This window comes from Bos indicus x Bos taurus, chromosome 4 (genome assembly GCF_003369695.1).
Source record: "Bos indicus x Bos taurus breed Angus x Brahman F1 hybrid chromosome 4, Bos_hybrid_MaternalHap_v2.0, whole genome shotgun sequence".
In the NCBI taxonomy this organism is placed as follows: domain Eukaryota; kingdom Metazoa; phylum Chordata; class Mammalia; order Artiodactyla; family Bovidae; genus Bos; species Bos indicus x Bos taurus.
This window is the reverse complement of record NC_040079.1, coordinates 32,797,907-32,823,904: the sequence shown is the minus strand read 5'-3', so window position 1 is coordinate 32,823,904 and position 25,998 is coordinate 32,797,907. Positions and strand designations below refer to the sequence as shown.

Genomic DNA, 25,998 nt, shown 5'->3' with positions numbered 1-25,998 from the left:
CTTTCCATTCACCTTGGTTATAACCTTACAGATCAAGTACACAAAAAATCAGTAAGAGTTTGGAAGATTTGAACCACACAACTCCTGCTTGCCCCACCAAGCTACAAAATATATATATTTTTCAAGCAAGATGAAACATTTATAATATTTAACACATAATTGGCCATAAAGGAGTCTCTAGTTATGAATAATCAATATCACATGGATTACAGTCTCTGAACACAAAGAAATTAAGTTAGAAATCAATTTTCAAGTTTCTAACCAAAAGAGATTCACTTTTGTAGAAATTCTAAAATATACTTATAAATAACTGTGTGTCTAAGAAGAAATTATAATGGAAAGTTAGAATTACTTACAATGAATTTTAATCAGATACATTATCAAAATGCATATATGTAATAAAAGCAGTACTTAGTGGAAATTGAACCTTAAATACTTATTTTAGAAAAAGAAGAAAAGATGATATTAATGAGTTAAATTTAGGAATTTAATTAGTTAATTTAGGAAGGTAGAAAAAAATAATCCAAGAAAGTAGAAGGAAGAAATAATAAAGACAAAATTTAATGAAATGGTTGACTATAGAAGGGAGCACACAGGGGAACTTTTAAGGTGACAGAACTGGCACTAGGGTAGTGAATAGAGGACTCAATGTATCTGTCAAGACTGACAGAACTGTAAGAACCATATAGCAAAAGAGTGAACTTTACTGTATCAGTCAGTCAGTTCAGTCGCTCAGTTGTGTCCGACTCTTTGCGACCCCATGAATCACAGCACGCCAGGCCTCCCTGTCCATCACCAACTCCCGGAGCTCACTCAGACTCACGTCCATCGAGTCAGTGATGCCATCCAGCCATCTCATCCTCTGTCGTCCCCTTCTCCTCCTGCCCCCAATCCCTCCCAGCATCAGAGACTTTTCCATTGAGTCAACTCATCACATGAGGTGGCCAAAGTACTGGAGTTTCAGCTTTAGCATCAGTCCTTCCAAGGAACACCCAGGACTGATCTCCTTTAGAATGGACTGCTTGGATCTCCTTGCAGTCCAAGGGACTCTCAAGAGTCTTCTCCAACACCACAGTTCAAAAGCATCAATTCTTCGGTGATCAGCTTTCTTCACAGTCCAACTCTCACATCCAAACATGACTACTGGAAAAACCATAGCCTTGACTAGATGGACCTTTGTTGGCAAAGTAATGTCTCTGCTATTGAATATGCTATCTAGGTTAGTCATAACTTTCCTTCCAAGGAGTAAGTGTCTTTTAATTTCATGGCTGCAATCACCATCTGCAGTGATTTTAGAGCCCCCAAAAATAAAGTCTGCCACTGTTTCCCCACCTATTTCCCATGAAGTGATGGGTATAAGCGTAAAAAAAAAAAAAAAATTCTATATCAACTAGGATGCTGAAGGACCCTAGGATGGAATGCATATTGTGTACATGACTCGAACTGTATTGTATGACAGAACCTCACTAGAGAGTGAGGGAGGAAAGGAAGTGTCATATTGAACCTTGGAAAATAGTTTTGATTGGAAACTCTAAGCTCAATGGTCCTGCAGGACCTGTACACAAAGTACAGTTGGTGGATTTTGAAACTGCTTTTCACATATACTGGGACTGAACTAATAAGTAAGTGAATGGGATGGTGGAAGCCAAGTTTCCCACTGCTGAAGGGAAAAGTTACATATAAGCAAAAAAGGATGGTTACTATGAACTCTGGGGTACTGGATTGGAGGCAGAGACATCAGTATGAACTCATGGGTTAGTATACATATACAATACAGTGTTAAAGTACCAAACTGACATGCAATAGTGGTAACAAATGGTTTGGATGGATATATATATATATTTTTTTGTTTCACTGGATTGTTTTTAATGCAATAGCATCACACACTATATTCTTTAAAAACGTTAGTATGTTAGAAAACCACACTGAGATCCAACTTGAGACCTCAAACTCTCTTCCATATTTTAGATGCTAAAAGGCTTGAAAAGTCCTAAACTTTCTGCTGCACCAGAAAAGCAGCTCTTGTTTCTCTTCATTGTTAACTTGATCTATATTCTAATACAGGGTTCCCCAACCCACGATACTGGTCCATAGCCTGCTAGGAATTGGGCTGCACAGCAGGAGGTGATCAGTGGGTGAGTGAGAGAAGTTTCATCTGTTTTTACAGCTGCTCCCCATGGCTTATATCCCCTCAGTCTGTGGAAAAAAATTATCTTTCACAAAACCAGTCCCTGGTGCCAAAAAATTTGGGGACTGCTATTCTAAGGCATACTGAAAAATCCCTTTGCCTTATTTCTTCTGCAATGATCTATGTTCAGTAGGCTATTTAATGCATTGCTTTAGGGGGAAAAAAAAGGAGTTGTTTGCTGTGCATGAATGGTGTGGAGTGACAAGAAAGAAAATTGATTAGGTGACCTTGGTAAGTCCTGCTGCAAGGTGCAGTATGGTAACTTACTTACCCTGGGTAATGGGGTACCTGGTTCCTGCTTTGGCTGTTTCTATGTGGCTGCCCTGTTAGACCCCCACTGCTTTCCAGCAACAGGAGGGGCTGGGATGGAATGTGGGGAAGGAGATCCCAGAACCTCCCTGTGGCTCCTTCTAATGATCATGGACAGTAGATGAAGTGAGGCACCTATTTAAGGCTTTCCCACTCTCATCTTCCTGCTTGAGACTTGTGTAGAGTGAGCTACTTGATGCCACTCTCAAGGCCAGCTCTGCACTGTTAGTCTTTTACAGAGAAATTCCCCAAAGCTTATTAACTACTTTGTGTGTGTGCACACTCAATCACTCAGTTGTGTGCAACTCTTTGTGACCCCATGGACTGTAGCCCTCCAGGTCTTCTGTCCAGGGAATTTTCCAGGCAAGAGTACTAGAGTGGGTTGCCATTTCTTCCTCCAGGGGATCTTTCTGACTCAAGGATCAAACTTAAATCTCCTGCATCAGCAGACAGATTCTTTACCACTGTACCACCTGGGAAGCCCTTTAAGTCCCATACCCTATGCAAAATATCACTGCTTGATATTTAAGTGATATACTATCACTTACAAAGTGTTTACATAATCATATTTAACCGATTTAGCAACTGTATGGGGTAGGCAAAATTGATGATATTAGTCACAAGGAACAGATGGGGAAAATGAGCTCAGACAGGACCAATAGCTCCAAGAAAAATAGTTCAAAAGTGGGGGAACCTGGGTAAGAAGACAGATGTGCTGACTGCTAGCTCAATACTCTTTCCAACATAGTAGATCTCTCCCCAGCTTGCTCAGTTTCTGACTCTGTCTTATTTTAAAAAGCATAATTATCAATGGTACTGAACTCCAGGTTGGGTAGGAGTTTCTGTTGGAAAGTCTGATTGAGGCAGATTTGGGTTGTAATGTAGTTTCTGACAGAATCAATAATAGTTCCTCAGTTCAGTTCAGTCGCTCAGTCATGTCCGACTCTGCAACCCCATGAATAGCAGCATGCCAGGCCTCCCTGTCCGTCACCAACTCCTGGAGTTCACTCAAACTCACGTCCATCGAGTTGGTGATGCCATCCAACCATCTCATCCTCTGTCGTCCCCTTCTCCTCTTGCCCCCAATCCCTCCCAGCATCAGAGACTTTTCCAATGAGTCAACTCTTCACATGAGGTGGCCAAAGTACTGGAGTTTCAGCTTTAGCATCATTCCTTCCAAAGAACACCCAGGGCTGATCTCATTTAGAATGGACTGGTTGGATCTCCTTGCAGTCCAAGGGACTCTCAAGAGTCTTCTCCAACACCAGAGTTCAAAAGCATCAATTCTTCGGTGCTCAGCCTTCTTCACAGTCCAACTCTCACATCCATACATGACCACAGGAAAAACCATAGCCTTGACTAGAGGGACCTTTGTTGGCAAAGTAATGTCTCTGCTTTTCAATATGCTATCTAGGTTGGTCATAACTTTCCTTCCAAGGAGTAAGCATCTTTTACATGGCTGCAGTCACCATCTGCAGTGATTTTGGAGCCCCGAAAAATAAAGTCTGACACTGTTTCCAGTGTTTCCCCATCTATTTCCCATGAAGTTCCTCAGTGTGTATTTAAAAGGCCCTCATTGCTAACTGTCCTTTCTGCTTCTATACATGTAGCACCTGGGATAAAATCTGTCAGGTCAGCCACATGGTATAAATTTCACTTTGCTATGATATTTTATCTGCTTGCTCCCCTGTCCCAGAAGTCAGTCTCTAGAGTCATAATGGGTGTGATATTTACACTTAATTTCTCTAAGTCATATATCAAAAGATCAGAATTAAGACGTGGTAATGAAAATTCTCAATGAGACTATTTGAGGCAATTTTCTATGATTTGACTCCAAATGTGCACCCCTGTCTCTAAAATGAGAGGCAGGAAGTTGAGGCATGATTTCTGAAGTGACAGGTAAGAGGAAATGTCGTCTCTGAAGACAGAGGTATCATAATATGATGATTTGACTGACACCCGTGAAGGTTGTGTATTACTCCGTGGTATGATCTGGAATCCACAGAAAGCAGGGATTGCTTTACACATAAACTGCAGTCATGTTGTCCTCCCTGGACTTGAAAAGCTTGCACAGCTGAGCTGGCCTTTGTCGGGTACACAGCAGCTCAAAGATGGCCCTACTAGATCACACAAGAGTCAGGGTCTCCGCTGCGTCTCTCACATCAAACAGGGACACAAAAGCCCTCTGTGTTCTTGCTTTAGTTTCTCCACCCTCAGCCTGACTCACAAAACCAGGATGCCTAAGCCCGTACATCAGCCTAGAACTCTGCCCGATGGGCATTGTCTCTGAAAGTCTCTTTTCTCCTCGCTGACAGCCCTGCGTGGCGCCGAGGCTGCGGGTGGGGCCGTGTTCTTCATGGCTATGAGAGGCAAGCATGCTGCATCCTGCAGGAGTGGGTCGGTTTTCTGTCCTTGACTCACTTTTCTCTGTCTTCCTTTCCTTTTCTCTCTCTTCCTTGGGTCTTAGTACCAGCCAGATCTCTTCTGTTGAACTCTATTCTCTTACTCCTGAAACACTCAGAGTGCTATTCAGAGACGCTGGGTCTGCTGGGAATGCACACGCCTACGGTGCTGAGTGCCTGGTGACAGCATGGGCTCCTGGAAATGGTTCCGAGCCAGACAGCACCGCTGTCGTTTGCGTCCATCCTGAACAAAAGACAGTCTTCCTTTTTTTTGAATTTTTGACAGAGGCAGGTTAGGTAATGAGCAAAGTGACTCTTTGAGGCTGTGTCTTGATAGAAGGAAAAATGATCACAAGAGAATCTAGCCAATGCTGTAGAAAAGTCAGACTTGACATTGATGGTATTTTTAATGGAAGTCTGGATAAATATCAGACGCCACAGACAGGGATGAGAGAAGTTTATTTTCACAGGAGGAGGTTGCTAAAATCCAGAAACTTCTATCAGTGAAGAAATTAAGAGTGCAATTACATACACACTGAAATATTTCGAGTGAGCCTGCAGTGAAACTGAAAGTCACTTAGTTGTGTCCAACTTTTTGCAACCCCATGGACTATACAGTCCATGGAATTCTCCCGGCCAGAATAGGGAGTAGGTAGCGTTTCCCTTCTCCAGGGGAATCTTTCCAATCCAGGGATTGAACCAGGATCTTCTGCATTGCAGGCAGATTCTTTACCAGCTGAGCCACAAGTGAAGCCCAAGAATACTGGAGTGGGTAGCCTATCTCTTCTCCAGGGGATCTTCCTGACCCAGGAATTGAACCAGAGTCTCCTGCATTGCAGGCAGATTTTTACCAGCTGAGCTACCAGGGAAGCCCTGTATAACTACTTATTTTTCACATTTTTTTTCCTCTCATAATTCACATGCTTCTGGCTGGCTGACAAAGGGAAACATTAGAATAATGTCCAATCCATATTGATATTGTACTTTGCAATTACCCAGGATCTTCACCTTAGTGTTTCCCTTTTTCCATATGATAATGCCCAGTTTAAGAAAGATTAGATAATTTGTGCACCATGGCTCAGTTTGTAAGTTTCAGAGCCAAGGTTCAAGTAGAGATCTTGAACCTTGTAGAACCAAGTAGAGATCTTCTGCCTCTTATTTCTTTTACTGTGACAGCATGACATTTCTGAGTGACATTTGTTAGATTCTAAACATTATAGTAAGTATTATGTCTTTAAGGTTATCTTGGAACATTTTACCCTAAACTGAGGTTCAAATTTCCCTAAAACCTAGACTCTTTCCTTTCTTTTTTCTTAAGATATATCTGACCTAAATGCTGAATCAGAAACTGACTACTGACTATTGAAACTGACTATTCTAAAACCTCACCCAGGGATACCTGTATATGTACACATTTTAACCTGGAAAATGGATTTAATGTGTAATGAAAAGTGGAAGCGTTATTCAGTCATGTCTCTCTGAGACCGCATGGACTGCAGCCTGCCAGACCTTTCTGTCCATGGAATTCTTCAGGTAAGAATGCTGGAGTGGGTACCCATGCCCTTCTCCAGGAGATCTTCCTGACCCAAGGACTGAACCTGGGTCTTTGGCATTGCAGGCAGATTCTTTACAGTCTGGGCCACCAGGGAAGCCCTTAATGTGTAATAGTAAGTATAATATATGTGTGAACATATAAACATACCTTACACTGCACTTTACGGTGTACCATCGTAAGAAAAACGATAGTTTGTAGAATAGAAGTAACTATGGCAACCTGCAGATTCAAATCACGCTGCCTCCCATGTGGTGGCAGGAGCTCCCAGTTACCTCAGTAACTTTCCATTAACATGTGTCTCAAACACATGCATTTTTGGGGGCACATTAGCTAAAATTTCCATGTAATGTTCTCACTTTAATTTCACCTTTCTGTGTTAATGACTAAAACATGCTGATCCTATTGTGCTCTCTGGGCTTGTCTATTTCACAGCAACCTTCTTGTCCTCTTACATTTCAGATTGCTGCCTAAACTTGGAGGCCTAACTTTTGATACCCATTGGTCAGGAGGAATTAAGATAGAGCCTGGAGAGAGAAGAGACCATTTTTACTACAATAGCCCCTTACTTTGCCTATCAAAGATTAGTCATCCGGTTATCCTGACTGTCTCATGCTTGCCCTGGCATCTCACCCAATCCCTCAAAGTTTGCTGAGTGCAGAGGGTTTAATTTGGGGTAACAGGAAAAGTGATTAAACTCTGCAGTTAGTGTTAGTTGCATAGTAGTGTCTGACTCCTTGCGACCCCATGAACTGTAGCCTGCCAGCCTCCTCTGTCCATGGGATTTCCCAGGAAAGAATACTGGAGTGGGGTAGCCATTCTCTTCTTGAGGGGATCTTCCCCACCCAGGGATCAAACTGAGGTCTCTCACATTGTAGGCAGAGCCACCAGGGAAGTAAAAGGAAAAGACAAATGGAAGATGGATAGGCTGTAACTGGAAAAGACATTAACACAAATAATAAAGTCATTCATTCATTCATCAAACGTTTACTGAACACTTAGATTTTGTGCTCAGGTGTTACTTTTTGTCAGGCACTCTGCTAGGAGCTCGGAGAGGTATAGGAGCTGGCTTCATGAGATGATGGATTTAAGTTTAAACATGGAGACTTTAAAGCAGCAGCAGAATAGTCAAGCTGCCAGTTGTAGATAAGAGACCGATAGCTTAAGAGAATAGTTGGCATTATCTGTATAAAGAGAGGTCAGCATTAAAGCTGTGGAAAGTGGCAAGACCACAAAGGTAGAATTTTTCACTGAAGTAGAAAAAAATTTTCAGGACAAGAGAGCAAGTTCAAGAACAGATATAAAAACAAAACACCGTGCCACACTTGGGGTCTAGAGAAACAGAAATTATTAAAAAAAAGAAGTGGCAGAAAAAAAAATAAAAAGAGGAGAGCTGAAATAGCTACATTGGGGAAAATGAGCAACCTTTACCAGAAGCACAGGGACTTATGAATTCCATAGCACTGACTTTCCCATGAGAGTAAAGAGGGAGGAGCTGGAGAAGGAGATCCATTTCAAGTAAGCTCACCAGCAAAGTGAGGAGCTGGGAGCCAAATGGGGGAAATGGTGAGAGGAGTTTTGTGGGGAAGATGAAGAGAACAATGGAAAGGTAGCTTGACAGGATAATCATACTTAGACAATGTAAACTATCCCTTAACATGCTTTTCTTTGGGGGGGCTCCAAAATCACTGCAGATGGTGACTGCAGCCATGAAATTAAAAGATGCTTGCTCCTTGGAAGAAAAGTTATGACCAACCTACACAGCATATTAAAAAGCAGAGATATTACTTTGCCAACAAAGGTCCTTCTAGTCAAGGCTATGGTTTTTCCAGTGGTCATGTATGGATGTGAGAGTTGGACTATACAGAAAGCTGAGCGCCAAAGAATTGATGCTTTTGAACTGTGGTGTTGGAGAAGACTCTTGAGAGTCCCTTGGACTGCAAGGGGATCCAACTAGTCTATCCTAAAGGAAATCAGTCCTGAATATTCATTGGAAGGACTGATGCTGAAGCTGAAACTCCAATACTTTGGCCACTTGATGCGAAGAACTAACTCATTGGAAAAGACCCTGATGCTGGGAAAGATTGAAGGCAGGAGGAGAAGGGGACGACAGAGGATGAGATGGTTGGATGGCATCATGGACTCAATGGACATGAGTTTGAGTAAACTCCCCGAGTTGGTGATGGACAGGGAGGCCTGGCGTGCTGCAGTCCATGGGGTCACAAAGAACTGGACACGACTGAGCGACTGAACTGAACTGAACATTCTTTTCACCACTCCCAAGCCAGGCACTGTTCTAAGTGCTTGATGAATCTCTATCACAACTGATGATTTCTGAGAGAGATACTATTCTTTCTTAGCGACAGGTAAGTGGAGACACAACTAGATGAAGCAGCTTGCCCTCCCTCACACAGTTAGTGTTATTGTTCTGTTATGTTGTGAGGCTTAGGCTTGTGGGAAGAATGGAAATAAAACAGAGGGAGATAGGAACTTTCCTGGTGGTCTAGTTGGGTAGGAATCTGCCTTGCAATGCAGGGGATGTGGATTTGATCTTTGGTTGGAGAACTAAGATCCCACATGTCTGGGGGCAACCAAGCCCAAGTGTGTCAAAACCACTGAGCTTGCAACTAAGACCCGGCACAGTACATATATATAAAGAAAATAAAGAGGTGACGATGAAAGAATGGTTGAGGCAAGGTACAATGATAAGAGCTACCTCCTTTACAGGAGGAGCCCCCGCTAGCAGAGTTTCCCTGGAAAGAGCCTGGGAGAAGAGAGTAAATAATATAAAAGAAAGACCTAAGTTCAGAGATACATAGTTGTGGGGGCCTGTATAACATGATATTTTGCTATTTTGGTAAAACAAGAGGTGAGGTCACTGGCTCAGAGTGCTAAAAGGGGATACCTGTTCTTCAAGTATGGATCAGTGAAGGGGCTGGGAGGAGACCTACATCAACCGATTATTTATCTTGCTTTATCAGTGAACACATTCCACCATGGAAAAGCAAGAATCATTAGGTATTCACAAACCTGCCCACAAACCCTACCCAGACATATATATGCATTACAATAGAAATCCAGAGGACACTCAAGCTAGGCAGAGCCTAGTACTAGGTGGTACGTAAGAACTAAAAGGCAACTTCTAATCTCACAGATACTCTGTGTTTCAAGTGGTTTTAATGGCAAAAAGAAACATAAAGTGAAGCCCACCTAAATCAACAGCATATTGATGTACATTTTTCCTTTGTGGGTTGTATTTTTTTCCCCTCTTGCAAGAAGTGTTTGCTATTTAAAATCTGTTACTAGGTGATGATGGCAAAGCACGTTTTTCTCTCTTCCCAAGTTCAACCCTCCACATTTCACTGTGTGTTTGCAAGTAAAAATACCTGTTGCCATGCACATGAGAGGCACAGAATGCAAAGCTGTAATGGAGCAGGGTTGGATCAATGACAGCACCGTTTTCCGAATGTTCCATTAGTTCTGTAAGGTAGCAGAGATGTCTGTGACAGCCCCTCACGCCGTAACGGGCACAGTACTCATCCAACACAAAGACCTGGCCAGGGCTAAACCAGCCCTGCAAAAGGAAGAACAACAACAGAAAAAAATTATTATTTTTTCTGTACCAGAATTCACTTTTCTGCACTATTAGGCACTATTAGGTATTGTAAACAGAAAATGCGTTACAGTGTCTTTTGACAATTTTTTTTCTATTAGCAGTATGTTTCATATTGTTTTTAAAACAGCAAATGCCATCAGTTTTGGAACTGGTTTGGGCCACTGACAGCTTAACACCATCCTCTCTTTACTGCCACAAAGAGGCAGGGGCAACCTGCTCTTCTCCACCGTCACTCACAATTAGTCAAATTTATTCATGGCATCTAAAATGTAGGTTGCAAAGAATAACCTTCCAACAGACTTCAATCTCTATATGAATCAATTAAAAAGAAAATGGCAATGCAGACCTGATAACTGAAATCACCTAGTTTCCAAAAGCATTGTATAACGTGAACTGAGAGAATTTCAGTAAGATTTAGCAGTGGTATTTAAATTATTATTTTGGTATTTAAATAGTTTGGATATTGTTCTCACTCTACTGTCTTTCAGTGACAAATATAACAAAGTTAATGTCTTATAGCAGTAGTTTCTGGTTCTCTTGAAAAGAGATGTTAGGGTGGGTATATGAGCTTGGCTAACAAGAGAGGGCCAGGTTAGGGAGAGTCAGTTTACAAAGTATTTCAGTGGATTATATGGATTAATTCAAGATTAAAAAAGAGAAAGAAGGGGGGGGTATGGAGAGTTTTCAAAAGGGGCAGTATAATCACGAAAGAGAAGAAAAAGAAGAGTGTGAAATGCAGAAAGATGAGATAAAAATAAAATGCACTAAAATTCAATACAAATTTTTAAAAGAAGGAAGAGGAGAAAAAAATACTGGAATAATACTGTGGTGTGGTGAAGGCACTGTACTAGACACACTGTATATATCTTTAATATTTAGAACTATCATGCATACTAGTTATTATGATTCCATGTTATAGATACAGAAGCTGAAGTTGAGAGGTGCTCAGAGAATTGCTCAAGACCACAGTGCAAATCAGCTGCTGAGCCCTGTTAACATCCAGGGTCATCTTGAGCTCAAATGCTCTTTCTAACCACACCTGCCCTCTAGGTCCAGTTGAATACACTGTAGTGTTCTCCTCACACTCCATGTGGCCTGTGAGGTCATCCACATGGTCAAAGCGACTTTCTGACATTTCAAGAACTAACCCCATGGAGTGGAATCCAAGAGGAAAGCGTTCCTGTTGATGATCAATCTATGTGTGCTTGTCCCTGGAAACACAGATGAGGGTTTTGTGATGACTTGTTTTTTACTCTCCATCTAATTATAAAGTTTGGGCTGGATTGGGTTTAAGCTACACAACTGCATGCTGAATAACACGTACTTAATAGTGAGTCTATAAACGAATTAATGAACATCAGCATAATCATGGCAGTAAGTTGTTCCATTTCTTCCTGTCTGTTGAAACATCTCTGATGAGCTTAGAGTATGTCCGGTCTAAAATCTTAAAGACAGTGCAACTGTATTGCATGCAGCTACCATGTTCAGTAGCCAAGAGACTAAGTGGTGATAGAAACATGAAGATTCTGGCCAGAGGAATTTCAGAGGAATTGCCACCAACAAAATAAATCTTTGGATTTAAAGGCACAAGAGATTTTTAGGCTATAGTTCAATGCACACATTCTAAGGAGTCAAGGATTCCTTCCCTTCTAATTGTAAATTATACCTTGCATTCCAAATTTTTGCTGGTTTAAACAAAAAGTAGCAGTTTAGCTACTCTTAATGTGTTTTTTTTTTTAATAAAGTAATTCCAATTATTTTTGGAGGGTTAGATGAAACTAAAGCTTTCCTCTGTTACACACAGCCATCATAATGTTGTGTATTACACGGTTACTCTCCCCTGTCACTTAGGTAGTCTTTGTAGGAATGAGAGAGAGACATGAATGGTATCACCATCTGGTGAGCAGAATTTAAACCTTAAAATGTCTGTATAGGTGTTAGTAAATACTATCAGAAGTTATTTTTTTAGTCTTTAGTAAAGCCTTCTATTTTCATTCCACCTCTCCAGAGGGACCAAGAAACCACAGTTCAGCGTCTGTTCGAAGTCTTTTCTCCTGGCTATTAAGTGGCACAGCAGTGATCTTCAAGTGTATAATTTTCAAATTGGGAAGCAATTGATTGGAATCCTTTATCCCTAACTCCAACTATAGTTATTAAATGAGTCAGGGATAAAAGGCTGCCCCATAACAAGTATTTCTCACTTTAAAAAATCTCTCACTCTAACCTATAGGGGATGAGATAGGTTTGTACTAACCAAGCAAGAATAGGAATCATTCAGCCTATGATCCAAAGTCTGCCTCTGGAGTATTCTAAACAGGAAGGCATGGTCCAGCTTGCAGGGGTTCGCAGAAATAAACTCATCCATACCATGTTTCTGAAAACGGTCTGCGTCTGTGAATTCAGAAAAGCATGAACCTTTATTTTTCTGGTTTAATAATAATAGAAAATGAGGTTTTTGAACAACACAAAATGAATGTCTCATAACAGATAAATACTTTGCACTACATAAAGTATGAGGCCATGAATTCAGCAAAAACCATAAAATACAATATTTTTTGTAGCCTAAATAAAAATGTCAGGGAAAAACCTGCCAATCAGTTGGAAGGAGGAAATTCTATTTTCATTCAAAGCTACTTCAAATATCTACCACAGAAATAATCCCACCCCACCCCAATATTAAGAAAAGTTGATACATTTTAAGTATATATTTACTGAGCTGGAAAACAGCCCAGGTCTATTCATAAAAAAAAAATGACAACGATTGCTAGAAGCCTGCTTTCCAAATGGCAAACTAGGGCAGAAATGAACACACTTGCTTCAGCTGGATCACTTCCAGCCTTTTTTTTGTAGGGAGCTTTTAATGGGACCAACTTTAATGTAGGAATGGCAATGAATGCTTCCAGGCTTCAAGTTTAAGAGACATGAAAAAGGGAACATCATGCTTGTGCAAATATGCAGACAAAGCACAACGTCCCAAATGGCACTTCAATCAAAGGCCCAAATTTATTGTTCTTCACAGATTGCATCTTTCAACGCCTGTAGACCCTGCGGGTTTATCAAAAGGCAAGCTTTTATGATTGCCTTCATTAATGGTATGTTTTGTCAAAGTCTTCAATGTGAGTCCTTTACTAACGATAGAGACAGCGAGCCACACACCACCCCAAAGGAGTGCTGGGGTGTTACTACATTAGCTCCGTAAGAGATGTTGCGCATATTGGGCAAGCAACCAGCTATCAAGATAAAAGTGGGCTCTCCTCACAATGGTCGGGCTAAGGCTCCATTGTTCCTTAAAATTCACAGAGAGATCTCATTTCTGGTCATCACAAGCAGCACAGTTCTAAATGTAAGCTAAATGTAGTTTTTAAAAACCTAGATGGTCCAACCCTAAAACTGCAATAGGAAAGGAGACAAAAGTTTATTGATTACACCCAATTATAGAGTCCAGCTCATAATAAAACTCAATATTGATCTGTGGACATGATGCTAACATAATCAGTCACATTTAGATATTTAGCCCAGATCATATTGATCCATGTCAAGTTCAACTTTCAGCCATATTTGTGGATGGAAGAAGTATATAATTCAAGCTGAAGGGTCTTCAGAATCACATGTTAAAAAAAAAAAAAAGATACAGAAACTAATTTATATCTCACATCAATGAAGGATATCAAAAGGTGAACACAGCAAGGAAGCAATGAATGGCCACTCATCAACGATGTGAGGTATGAGGTTCTGTCCTTGGAGGAAGTGGCATATATATTCTTTTACATCTAATAATTGCTTATCTGAATGATTAAATACATTACATGTGGTAAATTAGTATTAGTTGCATTTAACACTGAACTAAACTGCTTTTCCTGAACTGAGAAATGAGACAATCCATCTTCTCCTGTATTTATTCTTATGTCTGATCGTCTTTTAATATAGTTAAATATATGATAATGTGAAATTATCTCAAATGTGAAGGCAGAATATTGAAAACTGCAAGGCACCCATTATAAAATAAGATTTTATATTTTAAAGAATTTATCTTAGAATCTTCATCTCTCCATTTAAAAAAAAAGTTTTTAGCATCACCTTTAGGAAATTATAGTTTTAAAAAACATCTGCTGAATTTTATTCATTATTTCTTTCACCAGAGAAGGTCATAACAAGATGTTAAAAATAACACCCATTAATGGTTTACCTGTTGAGAACATGATATGCAGATATTTCAGAGAAAAAAAAATCCATAATTCCCCTTTTACTATAAAGGCTTATAGAAGGAAATTCTTATAGGTGTACAGTCTTTAAATAAAATATACAAGTTCATGAAAAAATTGAGTCAATAGTTCATTTCTGTAATTATTTTCAAAAATGAATTTATGAAGTATTTTTCTCATGAAATATAACTCATATATTATTTAGTGTGATAAGCTTTTCCAAATTACACACATAAATGGATAAGTACTTTTCTAGCAAATACTATTAGCAATAAAAATAATACTTACAATAACAATTTAAGCCACAAACAGACTATATATTGACAGTGAAAAAACATACAGGCAAACCTGCTACAATTTTTATTAAAAAAAAGAAAAAAAACCTTATAATCCCTCCAGGGCTATAAATTCGATGAAAGGGAAATGTTCTCTTAGGGATTATCCCATTTTCCAAACACAGGCTGTAAAGACCCTGAGTATTTACTTCTTTTCTACTTTACTATTTACTTCTGTCTGATCAGCACAATTCAAAATATTTTATGCAAACATACTTCACCATGTACTACTTTACTATATTTCTTGAATTTATGAATAAAAATAAATTATAAAGGAGACAGTTTTGATCTTTCTGTAGGAAAACATTTCATTTTAAAATTCTCTCATGAACCAAAGTAAAAAAGGAAAGTAGTTAGTTCATAGTTAAGTCACTCAGTCGTGTCTGACTCTTTGCGACCACGTAAATTGCAGCACGCCGGGCCTCCCTGTCCATCACCAACTCCTGGAGTTCACTCAAACTCACGTCCATCGAGTCGGTGACGCCATCCAGCCATCTCATCCTCTGTCGTCCTCTTCTCCTCCTGCCCCCAATCCCTCCCAGCATCAGAGTCTTTTTCCAATGAGTCAAGTCTTCAGACGAGGTGGCCAAAGTACTGGAGTTTCAGCTTTAGCATCATTCCTTCCAAAGAACACCCAGGACTGATCTCCTTTAGAGTGGACTGGTTGGATTTCCTTGCAGTCCAAGGGACTCTCAGGAGTCTTCTCCAACACCACAGTTCAAAAGCATCAATTCTTCGGCGCTCGGTTTTCTTCACAGTCCAACTCTCACATCCATACATGACCACTGGAAAAACCATAGCCTTGACTAGACTGATCTTTGTTGGCAAAGTAATGTTTCTGCTTTTTAATATGCTGTCTAGGTTAGTCATAACTTTCCTTCCAAGGAGTAAGCATCTTTTAATTTCATGGCTGCAATCACCATCTGCAGATCTAGCTAGTATTAAATATCTAGTTTCTTATTTTTATAAAATTATATTTTCCATATAGTTTTCTCTTGGTATAACATATCTTCAATTAACTGTGGGGGTAACACAGAGTTATCAATTGGATTAAATGGAAATCATGCTTTCAATCAATTATGTAACCAAATCGAAGGCTTGGAAAGCTTGCTTTAAAACTGAGTTATACTTGATTCTCTTCAGTTAATGTTCATCATAACACAAAAGTATGGTAACTAGTCTTAAACAGAAAGTTATTCATGGCACTAATCAATTCTTCAAAGGTAGTTTAGTTTGTCCCCTGAAATAATATAAGGAAATTATCAAAAGAAACCAACGAGATATGAGATGAAACAATGTACTATAAAACTGTCATAAATTGTGATGATTAACCTATGGACTAAGTACAGATGTTAGACATGGTAAATGAGCATACTGGTGGAGACTTTCTATGGTAACAGTTGGATACATGCTCTAGCGTCTTTAGGTAGTACTGTCACCAGGTGTGGTAAAAGTGGATCTCCTGTGGTTCCTGCATTGCAGGCAGATTCTTTACCACTTAGCCACCATGGAAGCCTCCTATGGAGGTGGGGTGGGGGTGGGCTCCTAAAACATTCAGTGAAGAAGGGATGGATAAAGGAAAGATTACTGAAGTGGGCACAGAGCCCTGGAATAAAAGGAGAAAATAAAAAAAAAAATAAATAAAACTCAAATTGAGAAAGATTACTATTTGCAATAGATTTAAGAAATGTTAGAGGCTTTATTTAAACGGGATCTGAAAATGTAAGTTTTTCATTAATAGCTGTCGGACGTCAAGAGAAAAGATTAATAAGTAGGCTCACAGTATCAATCTAAACAGTTAACACTGACTAGAAAATAGCTAGCATAGAAAACCCTGTGAGGTCTATTAGCAAGCTGGCAGATCCCACTATGCTGGGAGGGCTATTTGGTGGGAGCTGACCACAGTGAACCCAAACCCTAGGAAGGGCACCTAAGTCAGAGTTCAGAATGTGAGAAAGGAAAAAATTAATTGAAATGTTTCTCTTTCCTTTGCAACTAGTTTTAAGGATGCTGAATGTTTTTCCTTTCTTTTCTTTTTTTTTTGCTGTTCCTGGTGTGAGAGAGATTAGAGATTAACAGAGCAAAGGGAAGGTAAAATACAGTTGGGAGAAAGGGCAAGAAGAAGAGGAGGAGGCCATTCATTTGCCTTTTAAGACCCTTCTGTGCCCAGGGGTCCAGGCCTGGGACCCAGGTACCAAAAGGACTAATAAGAGGGTGCTGCTAGCTGAGAGCTTGTCTCTTCTGCAAAATCTTGAGCTAAACGAAGTAGCAAATAAACCTTTGGAAATACAACAACTTGTTTTAGAATTACCCTGTGTTTAGGGGTTTGCCTGTAGCCATTTACCACCTCCCACTCCAATTAAACTTTCCTTTTAGCTTCCAACCTTCATTGGCTTGAAGATTCACAGCAAGTTAAAAGTGACACAAAGAACTACCACTTCCCTTTTTATGGCACACATATAGCCTTTAATAGGAAGAGCTAATGTTTTAAAATTTTATGTAGATTTATCTAGTTGGTATGTTCCTGTATGTTTTATGCTGAAGACCTAAGAGAAAAAGTTGGTAGATACTGTTTCTAGAGGAGTCTGTTCATACCTCTATTATTAAATCAAATAATTTTTTGGCCTATTTTGGTAAATACATTAAAAATGAATGTACAGATTTATATGTCTTACTTTCTGCAGCAGATAACAAATGATACTTTTACATGATGGCAATTTTAATCAACACATATAGACCTATAATCATAGTAAAGTAAACATTTATTTTAAATAATCTATTCATCATATTTTACCAGTGAAGGGTGAAATTTAACTTACTAGGGTCAGTGAGGAGAAATTAGCTTAAAAAATTAAATATAAGCTTACAATCTGACTAAAGAATTTTTTAAAAATTTGGCTTAACATTGAAAGGAAGTACTCAGGTTCATTTTTGACACTGATTTATTATTGAAAGTCAGCTATTACTGTATTGTATTAGATAACAAACACAATATATTATGTTTGTGCCAAAGTCAAAGTAAAATTTTTTTAAAAGGTGCTTGCATAATCTTTTGTTTTTGGGGGATAACAATGAAGGGTAGTTTAACCAAACAATGTCTGGCAGTTTGGCAAAAGACAGTGCAAAGTTTGAAGCAGAAAACCTGGATAGCATTCCTTCAGCCTTGCTTTAAGTCACTTTTTTCCTTAGAATTTCCATGTATCTTAAAAGTCAATGAAACAGGGAAGTAGAACACATCCACTTATCAGATAAATCTATGAATACACACCATTATTTATATTTTAAAAAAGATAATAATGTTGTTCCTAATAAGTTAGATTTGATAATTATTATTTTGTTCTGACTATTCCTAACCATTCAGTATGGTTGGATTTAAAACTGAGCTTTTCTTTTTAAAGTTATAACATAGATTCTTCAAAGAAAATTCAGGAAACAGAGGCAATGAATTAGCAATCAATCCCTCTAATTAAACTCATCCACTGTAAATATTTTAGGTATAATTCTACCTATATTAAAAAAATTTTAACAGTGACAATAATATCACATATATAATTTAGCATTTTCTCACTTAATGTTACAGGGCATTTTTGCAAGCTATAGTAACAATTTCATAGCAATTTCCCTTATGCTCACATGAATGAGAGATACTAGGTTGTTTTTACTTCCCTGTTGTGGCAAAAATAAGCGTTTCTGTTTCCTAAGTGACAAGGTTACTGTAAATATTCCAGTTCTGCCTAGAAAGCAGTATCATGATACTGTAAATAAGATCATGATATTACTTGAAAAAATTTTATCATTATAAAAATTTTAATATGGTAAAGCAAAAAAAAGTCATAAAAATACTTACCCTTACCAGCTATAGGCCAGCAGAGAAATGAAAAACATATTTAAATGGGTTAGAAACATTTATTTCTAGTCATTTTAATTTTATGTCATTTTCTCAGTTTCCACTAATGACTCTAGAAGTTGTCTTTCCAAGAGATGATCAAGAAAGAAAGAAAGGAATAATACGGAGGTCAAGGAAGAGAGGAAAATTAAGGCAAAACTACTCTCTGGATCAGTTCAATGGCATCTATGATAAAGGTCATGGTCAGTATCTCATTTAGATGAGACAGAAATACAGTTTTCTTTCTTCTTTCCTTTCATTTTAAAGATAAACCATCAGGGTCTGTGAGTAAATAAAAAAAAAACCTCAACACAACTGGAACAGTTTGGATTTTTAGAACAAATTTAGCTTTTTTAAAGCAAGTTAATCAAGGGGCTAAAAAATTCAGTTCCACTTAGGCTGATCAACACTGCCTTCATAGTACATTGCTATCCAATGGAAAGATTTTGCTGGGAAGACATTATATGGCTCTCTTACTAAACTGATTATCAGATCTTTTATTAAATCCATATCAGGAAGTCATGATTTTAATGTTCTTGACCCAGTGCTTCCCAACCACTTCTCTTTCCACTTTGTGTAAGATGGATGATATCCTTTATAATACGGGCTTCCCTGGTAGCTCTGTGCTAAAGAATTCACCTGCCAATGCAGGAGACATAGATTTGATTCCTGGGTTTGGAAGATCCCCTGGAGAAGGAAAGGGCAAACCACTCCAGGATTCTTGCCTGGGAAATCCCATGAAGAGAGGAGCCTGGCGGGCTACAGTCCATGGGGTTGCAAGATAGTTAGACATGACTTCACTACTGAACAACAACATCCTTTATAACACCAGTATATGTCTTGGGTATTCCTTATACTCAAGATGTGAAGGAAAAAATACTGGAACACAAGTGAATTAGGGAGACATTTTCATAAAAATAATTTCCAAGTCAATGCAACTTGGCAGTTCTTAAATGGTGGTAACCTTCCCCACCTTTGTCTCTGTCCCCTGGAACATTTGACAACATCTAGAGAAAATTTGGAGAAGGCAATGGCACCCCACTCCAGTACTCTAGCCTGGAAAATCCCATGGACGGAGGAGCCTTGTAGGCTGCAGTCCATGGGGCCGTGAAGAGTTGGACACGACTGAGCGACTTCACTTTCACTTTTCACTTTCATGCATTGGAGAAGGAAATGGCAACCCACTCTAGTGTTCTTGCCTGGAGAACCCCAGGGACGGGGGAGCCTGGTGGGCTGCCTTCTATGGGGTCGCACAGAGTCGGACACAACTGAAGCAGCTTAGCAGCAGCAGCAGAGAAAATTTTGGTCGTTAGACCTGGGACAGTGGAGTCAATTATTACAGGGATCTAGTGGGTAGGAGACAGGAAGACTACTAATCATCCCATAATACACAGGACAGCCTTCCCCTCCAACCCCTGAAACAAAGAATTATCTAGCCCAAAATGACAGTCTTGCTGAGAAATACTGCTCTAACAAAGAAAACAATTACTCTGCTTATGGTCAAAACAGTGTAATTAAAAGCAGATTAACCCTCCTACCTGAAACAACTAAAGAAAAAATCATTAAAAATACTTTTAAGAAAGTTCTCAAAATTTTGGATATCCGGCAACATAGCAGAGTAATTTCTGAGAGGCGGGGAAACCAATGAGATGAGCCTTTTAGCTGCCTCAGATTAATACCCGGAGAAACTTTCAAAGCGGTGGCTCTGGGAAGAAGAACTCAGGGAGAGCTAAGGGTGTCTCTGGGCTGAGAAGATGGGAGCTGACAGTTCAGGAAGGTCAAGGCTGCTGAAATTTGCAGGAAAGTTTATTGTTTCTTCCCCCTACCCCACTCCGTATTCAAATGAATACTGACCACATCACTCAATGGAGGCAACAATATGAGGATGAGGAAGAATCCTCAAAGGATTAGAGGGGACAGTGCCCACATGCACACAGAGACTAGAACAGTGCTTGTTTCCAACAGCCAGAAGGTAAAACTTCAATTTTCACTGCTCATCAGTTGGCACCCAGGTGGTAGTGTTTTAGTCACTAAGTCGTGTCCAACACTTGTGACTCCATGGACTGCAGCCCTCCAGGCTCCTCTGTTCATAGGATTTCCCAGCAAGAATATTGGAGTGGGTTGCCATTTCCTTCTCCAGGGGATCTTCCCAACCCAGGGATCAAACTTGGGTCCCCTGCATTGCAGGCAGATTTCTTCACCCACTGAGCCACCAGGAGAGCCCAGACTAGATGTTATTTGGCTCCACTTAAACACTAAACCTGAAAGGATTAAATTACTTTTGAGTAATTTAACTATGTCTTAGAATAAAACTCAAGAATATTTTTGTGAAGAAAATTACACCAAAGTACATCATCATTAAATTGCTCAAAACCAGTGTTTAAGCGAAAGGTTTTAAAGCAGCTTGAGAGGGGGGTGGGGAACAAACCACAACACACATTATGTACAGAGGAAGAAACAAAAATAATAGCAAAATTTTTCATCAGGGAAGAAAAAAACCAAGTTAGCAGAGAGCAGAGCAAAGTCTTTAAAGAACTGAAAGAAAAGCATCTTTCAAAAATGAAGGTAAAATGAAGACATTTTCATACATAAAAAAGCTAAAAGCTACGCACGTACTGCAAGAAAAGTCAAAGGACATCCTTCAGGACGTGTAATGTTTCAGTAAGTGAATAAAGACTGCTAGGAATGGTAACTACATGTTTGAGTATATAATATTTTCTCTTATTATTTACATTTCTTTAGAAGGTAATTGACTGTTCCAGGCATAATAATAATATCAATGCATTGTGGGATTTATAACATTTGTAGAAGTAAGATGCATGACCAGAATTGTACAGGAGCCAGGAAGGGAGATACAGAAGTCTACAGTTGTGAGGTCCATGTACATTATGAAGTACCATAATCGCTTGAAGATGGATCAGGTAAGTTTGAAGGTGTATGCTAAGAAGTCTAAAGCATGCAGGAGACGGGTTGAGCTTATATCCCATCTTTATTTGGCCTAAAGTGCCTTTGTTTAAGATGTCTAAATGTAATACTAATCGGTGTCTAAGCAGAACAGGTAGTAGTTATTTGATGCATGAAAAGTAAGAGAAGTCAGAATGTTGTTCCCCTGGAGATGAAGCTTGAGAATGAAAGGTGTTGAGTGAAAAGTCACGATTTAAGCTTACAGTTAAAGACAAACTGATTTATTACATTACAGGAGAAAACAGAGAAGTTTTGGAAAGGAGTATAAGAAGTTAAAACATTTGGTTTAATGATTACTAAAGCTATGTTTGAAAATGTTTCTATCATTATTACATAATTTGCAATTAATTACTTGCAAATTAAAATGAATAATTTAGTTCTTAATGATTTAAATTAGCATACAGAAAGTGACATGGATATAAAGGTATTTAGAAAAATAAAGTTGCCTTGATGACTTTTGTTTTCCTGACTTACATCAGAAAATAGGCCTGGTATTCTCTTGGTTTGTTAAGAACAACTCTAAAAAGTGACAGTTCATTGTTTCGGTGTTCTGGAATCTTAGCAACGCCAATTTGATTTTGCAATATGCTTCCCATTTCAATAGAACATATAAGTTAAAATTACATTAAGTTTAAATAAAATTTCTCTTATGCTTTTGAGATTCCCAGAGATACCCCAAGGCCTGGCAAATTCATGACTGAAAACCACACGCACCATTTACTCCAGGTTTGTGTGAAAAGCTAGATAACTTATTCTATGACTACTAAAATGAACTATTTTTATTCAATTAGGAATCAGGTAATGATGCAAACTATAATACTGAGCAAATTTGACTCAGACAATTTTATATCTTATTAAGGTTATTAATTGATAATCAAATTATTTTTCAACAAAACTTACAAAGTTGAGCATCTGCATGGAGACTTCCTCCTTTAGGATTCAGCTTCTGGGCTTGAATTGCAGGAATAGGTTTATATGACTGTCCAGTGGCCCTGTACATGGCTTGAACCCACAGTATTCTATCCTGTTCATCATCACTGGCAAATATTACAGTGTCTCCTTCTTTAACAGCATTGAAGAACATATGTCCACCCTGAAGGCCTGTGGAGGAAAAAAAAATTGTTAAAAATTCACACAGTTGGCAGATTTTAGCCTCTTTCATTAAATGGTCTCATGGAAAAGAACTGATCTGCTATTTGCAGCTCAATGCCTTTGAATCATATCCACAATTGAAGAATTGAAGGGAAAATGATATGAGAAAGATTTATACTTCCATATCACTTTGGAAATTAAAAATAGCCTAGGAAACAGTTCATAACACAGCAGAGTTCTGCAACACACACAAGAATGCATAGCAAAGTCTGGTATTTCATGCCAGAGAAGACACTCCTTATCTGTTAGCACATTTCTCATTCTATATGTAGAAGACATATATGAAAACAATACAGCTAAGACTAAAATGATATTTGCATTGTACAGTATTTTACTTTTACAAAACTCTTTTACAGGGAAGATCTTTTGGATTTTAAGTGATTTATTAGTGGATATAATCACTGACTCTTTTTTCATCTCTCTATATTAATTTCTTATTCTATTTATTAGCAGATACATATATTTCTTTTTTGTTGTTTAGTTGTGAAGTCATGTCCGACTCTTGTGACCCCATGACTGTAGCCCACTCCTCTACTCATGGGATTTTCCCAGGCAAAAATACTGGAGTGGGTTTCCATTTCTTTCTCCAGGTGATCTTCCTGACCCAGAGATCAAACCTGCGTCTTCTTCATTGGCAGATGGATTCTTTAGCATTAAGACACCAGGGAAATCCATATATTTCTTTACCTTGCTGGTTAATTTTATTAATCTCCACATAATCATTCATTTACTCACTCGCTCACTAATCTCAGACACTGAGTATCCAGTACTATACCAAGCATTAATACATTAGGAGGGAGAGAGAGAAATATAAGTATCCATTGTTGGGGAGAAAATTAGTAGAATATAATATATGGTAGTAATTCATTAGCCATTTCTTTGCCCATTTCTGTCTCTTGTACCTTTTTGCTTTTCAGTAAAGAAGTTTCTGCAAGCACTGCTGATACTTATCCTATAATTTCCATATTATAGTATCTTTCAGATATTTCATCCTTTCACTAAGTTAACAGAGATGGTGAGTTATGGCTAAAACTAAGTAGCCTCATAAAGATATAATTTAAATCCCATCAAGTCTTATCTAGCTAGGTATATGAATGAAATATGTTCCATTTATGGAATGGAGTTTGAATGGAAAATAGACACAGGATATTTATGAGAATTTCATGAATATAGGAGAGGCATGACAAGTGATTCAACTAGGAATTACCTGGGTGGGGATCTGTGTAATCCACAGTGTATCCTTCAAGCTGCATTAATTCTTGTGGCTCAGACTTTTTTTCTCTATAACTGCACATAGCAAAGGTGTATTGGCTAACCTGCATGAGAAAAAAAGTTTACATATTGGTTGCATGAAATTTATCTTTTAGTTTTTTTATCAGAAGACTGCCCAAGTTTAAAACCATAACATAAAATTTGCATATGTTATTAAATGTTAGCATTTTTTAAAACCTTGCTCAGAGATGAAAGCACTTTTTGTTTATCCATCTACAGTTAGGTCTTTTATGCCTATGATCCAGCATTTCCCAAACTGATGAACTCCTGGCCAAAATTCTATGAACTATTAACAGAAGAGCCATTAAAAAATAGTCATATTAAATATAAGTTGGGGACCATAAAACTTTTAGAGGAAAACACAAGCAGAATACCCTTTGATATAAACCATAGCAATATATTTTTCAGATCTATCTCCTAGAGCAAAAGAAATGAAAGCAAAAATAAGCAAATGGGACCTAATTAAACTTACAAGGTTTCGCACAGCAAAGGAAACCATCTATCAACATGAAATGAAGACAACCTAGTGAACAGAAGAAGATATTTGCAAATGACCAATAAGGGATTTATATCTGACATATATAAATAGCTCATACAACTGAGTATCAAAAAACCATGTATTAAAAACATGGCCAGAAGACTTGAATAGACATTTTTCCAGAGAAGACATAGAGATGGCCAATGGGCACAAGAAAAGATGCTCAATACCTCTAGTTAATAGGGAACTGCAAAACAAAACCACAATGAGGTATCACTTCACACCTGTCAGAATGGCTAGTATCAAAAAGATCACAAACAACAAATGTTAGAGAGGATGTGAAGAAGAGGAACTCTTCTACACTGTTGCTGGTGTAGTCACCATGGAAAACAGCATGGAGGATTCACAGAAAACTAACGTTAGAACTACCATGTGACCCGAAATTCCACTCTTGGGTATATATATGGGAAAAAAAAACCCCACTAATTCAAAAGGATACATGCATCCTGATGTCCCTAGCAGCACAATTCTTTACTATTTCTAATATGTATTACAACATAAAGAGAAGATTTAAGAAAATGTAGAGTGCACTTTTTTTGGTAAACACTATTCATACATATGAACGGTAGTTATTATTGCAGAGTACAATTATAGGTCATTTAAAGTTTTTTTTTTTTCAGTGTTTATGAGTTGTGTCCGACTCTTTGTGACCCCAAGGACTGTAGCCTACCAGGTTCTTCCTTCCATGGGATTTTCCAGGGAAGAGTACTGGAGTGGGTTGCAGTTTCCTTCTCCATCACTGTTTATAGTTTTTCTCAAAGAATATGAATTACTTTATAAGATGACTTTTTCTAATTTGGGAAAACACCCAAAGCTAGGTTTGGGAATAGTGAATCTAATAACTTGAGACACTTATGGTTCTTGCTACTCTAGGATTGTTGACAATTCTGAAAAAGATGAGAATACCAGACCATCTGACCTGCCTCTTGAGAAATCTGTGTGCAGGTCAGGAAGCAACAGTTAGAACTGGACATGGAACAACAGAATGGTTCCAAATAGGAAAAGGAGTACGTCAAGGCTGATATTGTCACCCTGCTTATTTTACTTCTATGCAGAGTACACCATGAGAAATGCTGGGCTGGAGGAAGCACAAGCTGGAATCAAGATTGCTGGGAGAAATATCAATAACCTCAGATATGCAGATGACACCACCCTTATGGCAGAAAGTGAAGAAGAACTAAAGAGCCTCTTGATGAAAGTGAAAGAGAAGAGTGAAAAAGTTGGCTTAAAACTCAACATTCAGAAAATGAAGATCATGGCATCCGGTCCCATCAGTTCATGGGAAACAGATGGGGAAACAGTGGCTGACTTAATTTTTCTGGGCTCCAAGATTGCTGCAGATAGTGATTGCAGCCAAGAACTGACCCACTCCTTGATAGACTAATGTCATAGAACGTATTGTAACCACAACTGGAAGTACATTTCAGAAGAAGAAATGTAGGACTTATCGACTCTGCCAAGGTGATCTATCCATAAAAATCATCTATTCAACCTCCATAAAAAATAAAAAACATTTTTCTACATTAATATATGTCACCATCTCCCCGGGCTCTGCCTGATTAACTCTGGGCCTGGGTTTCTG

General features: G+C 38.6%; 1 protein-coding gene across 16 annotated transcripts in view; it reads right to left on the bottom strand.

The window, feature by feature from the left end:
* Positions 1–25,998, bottom strand: part of CADPS2 (calcium dependent secretion activator 2) — a 577,723-nt gene that overhangs the window by 161,235 nt on the left and 390,490 nt on the right. For 10 of the 16 annotated variants that reach the window (XM_027539120.1, XM_027539121.1, XM_027539127.1 and 7 more), the window contains 5 exons: positions 23,814–23,922; positions 22,355–22,555; positions 18,452–18,460; positions 12,322–12,458; positions 9,838–10,025 (listed from right to left, as the gene is read on the bottom strand). In XM_027539120.1, coding sequence (XP_027394921.1) covers positions 9,838–10,025; positions 12,322–12,458; positions 18,452–18,460; positions 22,355–22,555; positions 23,814–23,922 — 644 coding nt within the window. The remainder of the gene's footprint in view (positions 1–9,837; positions 10,026–12,321; positions 12,459–18,451; positions 18,461–22,354; positions 22,556–23,813; positions 23,923–25,998) is intronic. The other 6 variants (XM_027539134.1, XM_027539132.1, XM_027539123.1 and 3 more) reach the window with 1 other exon arrangement.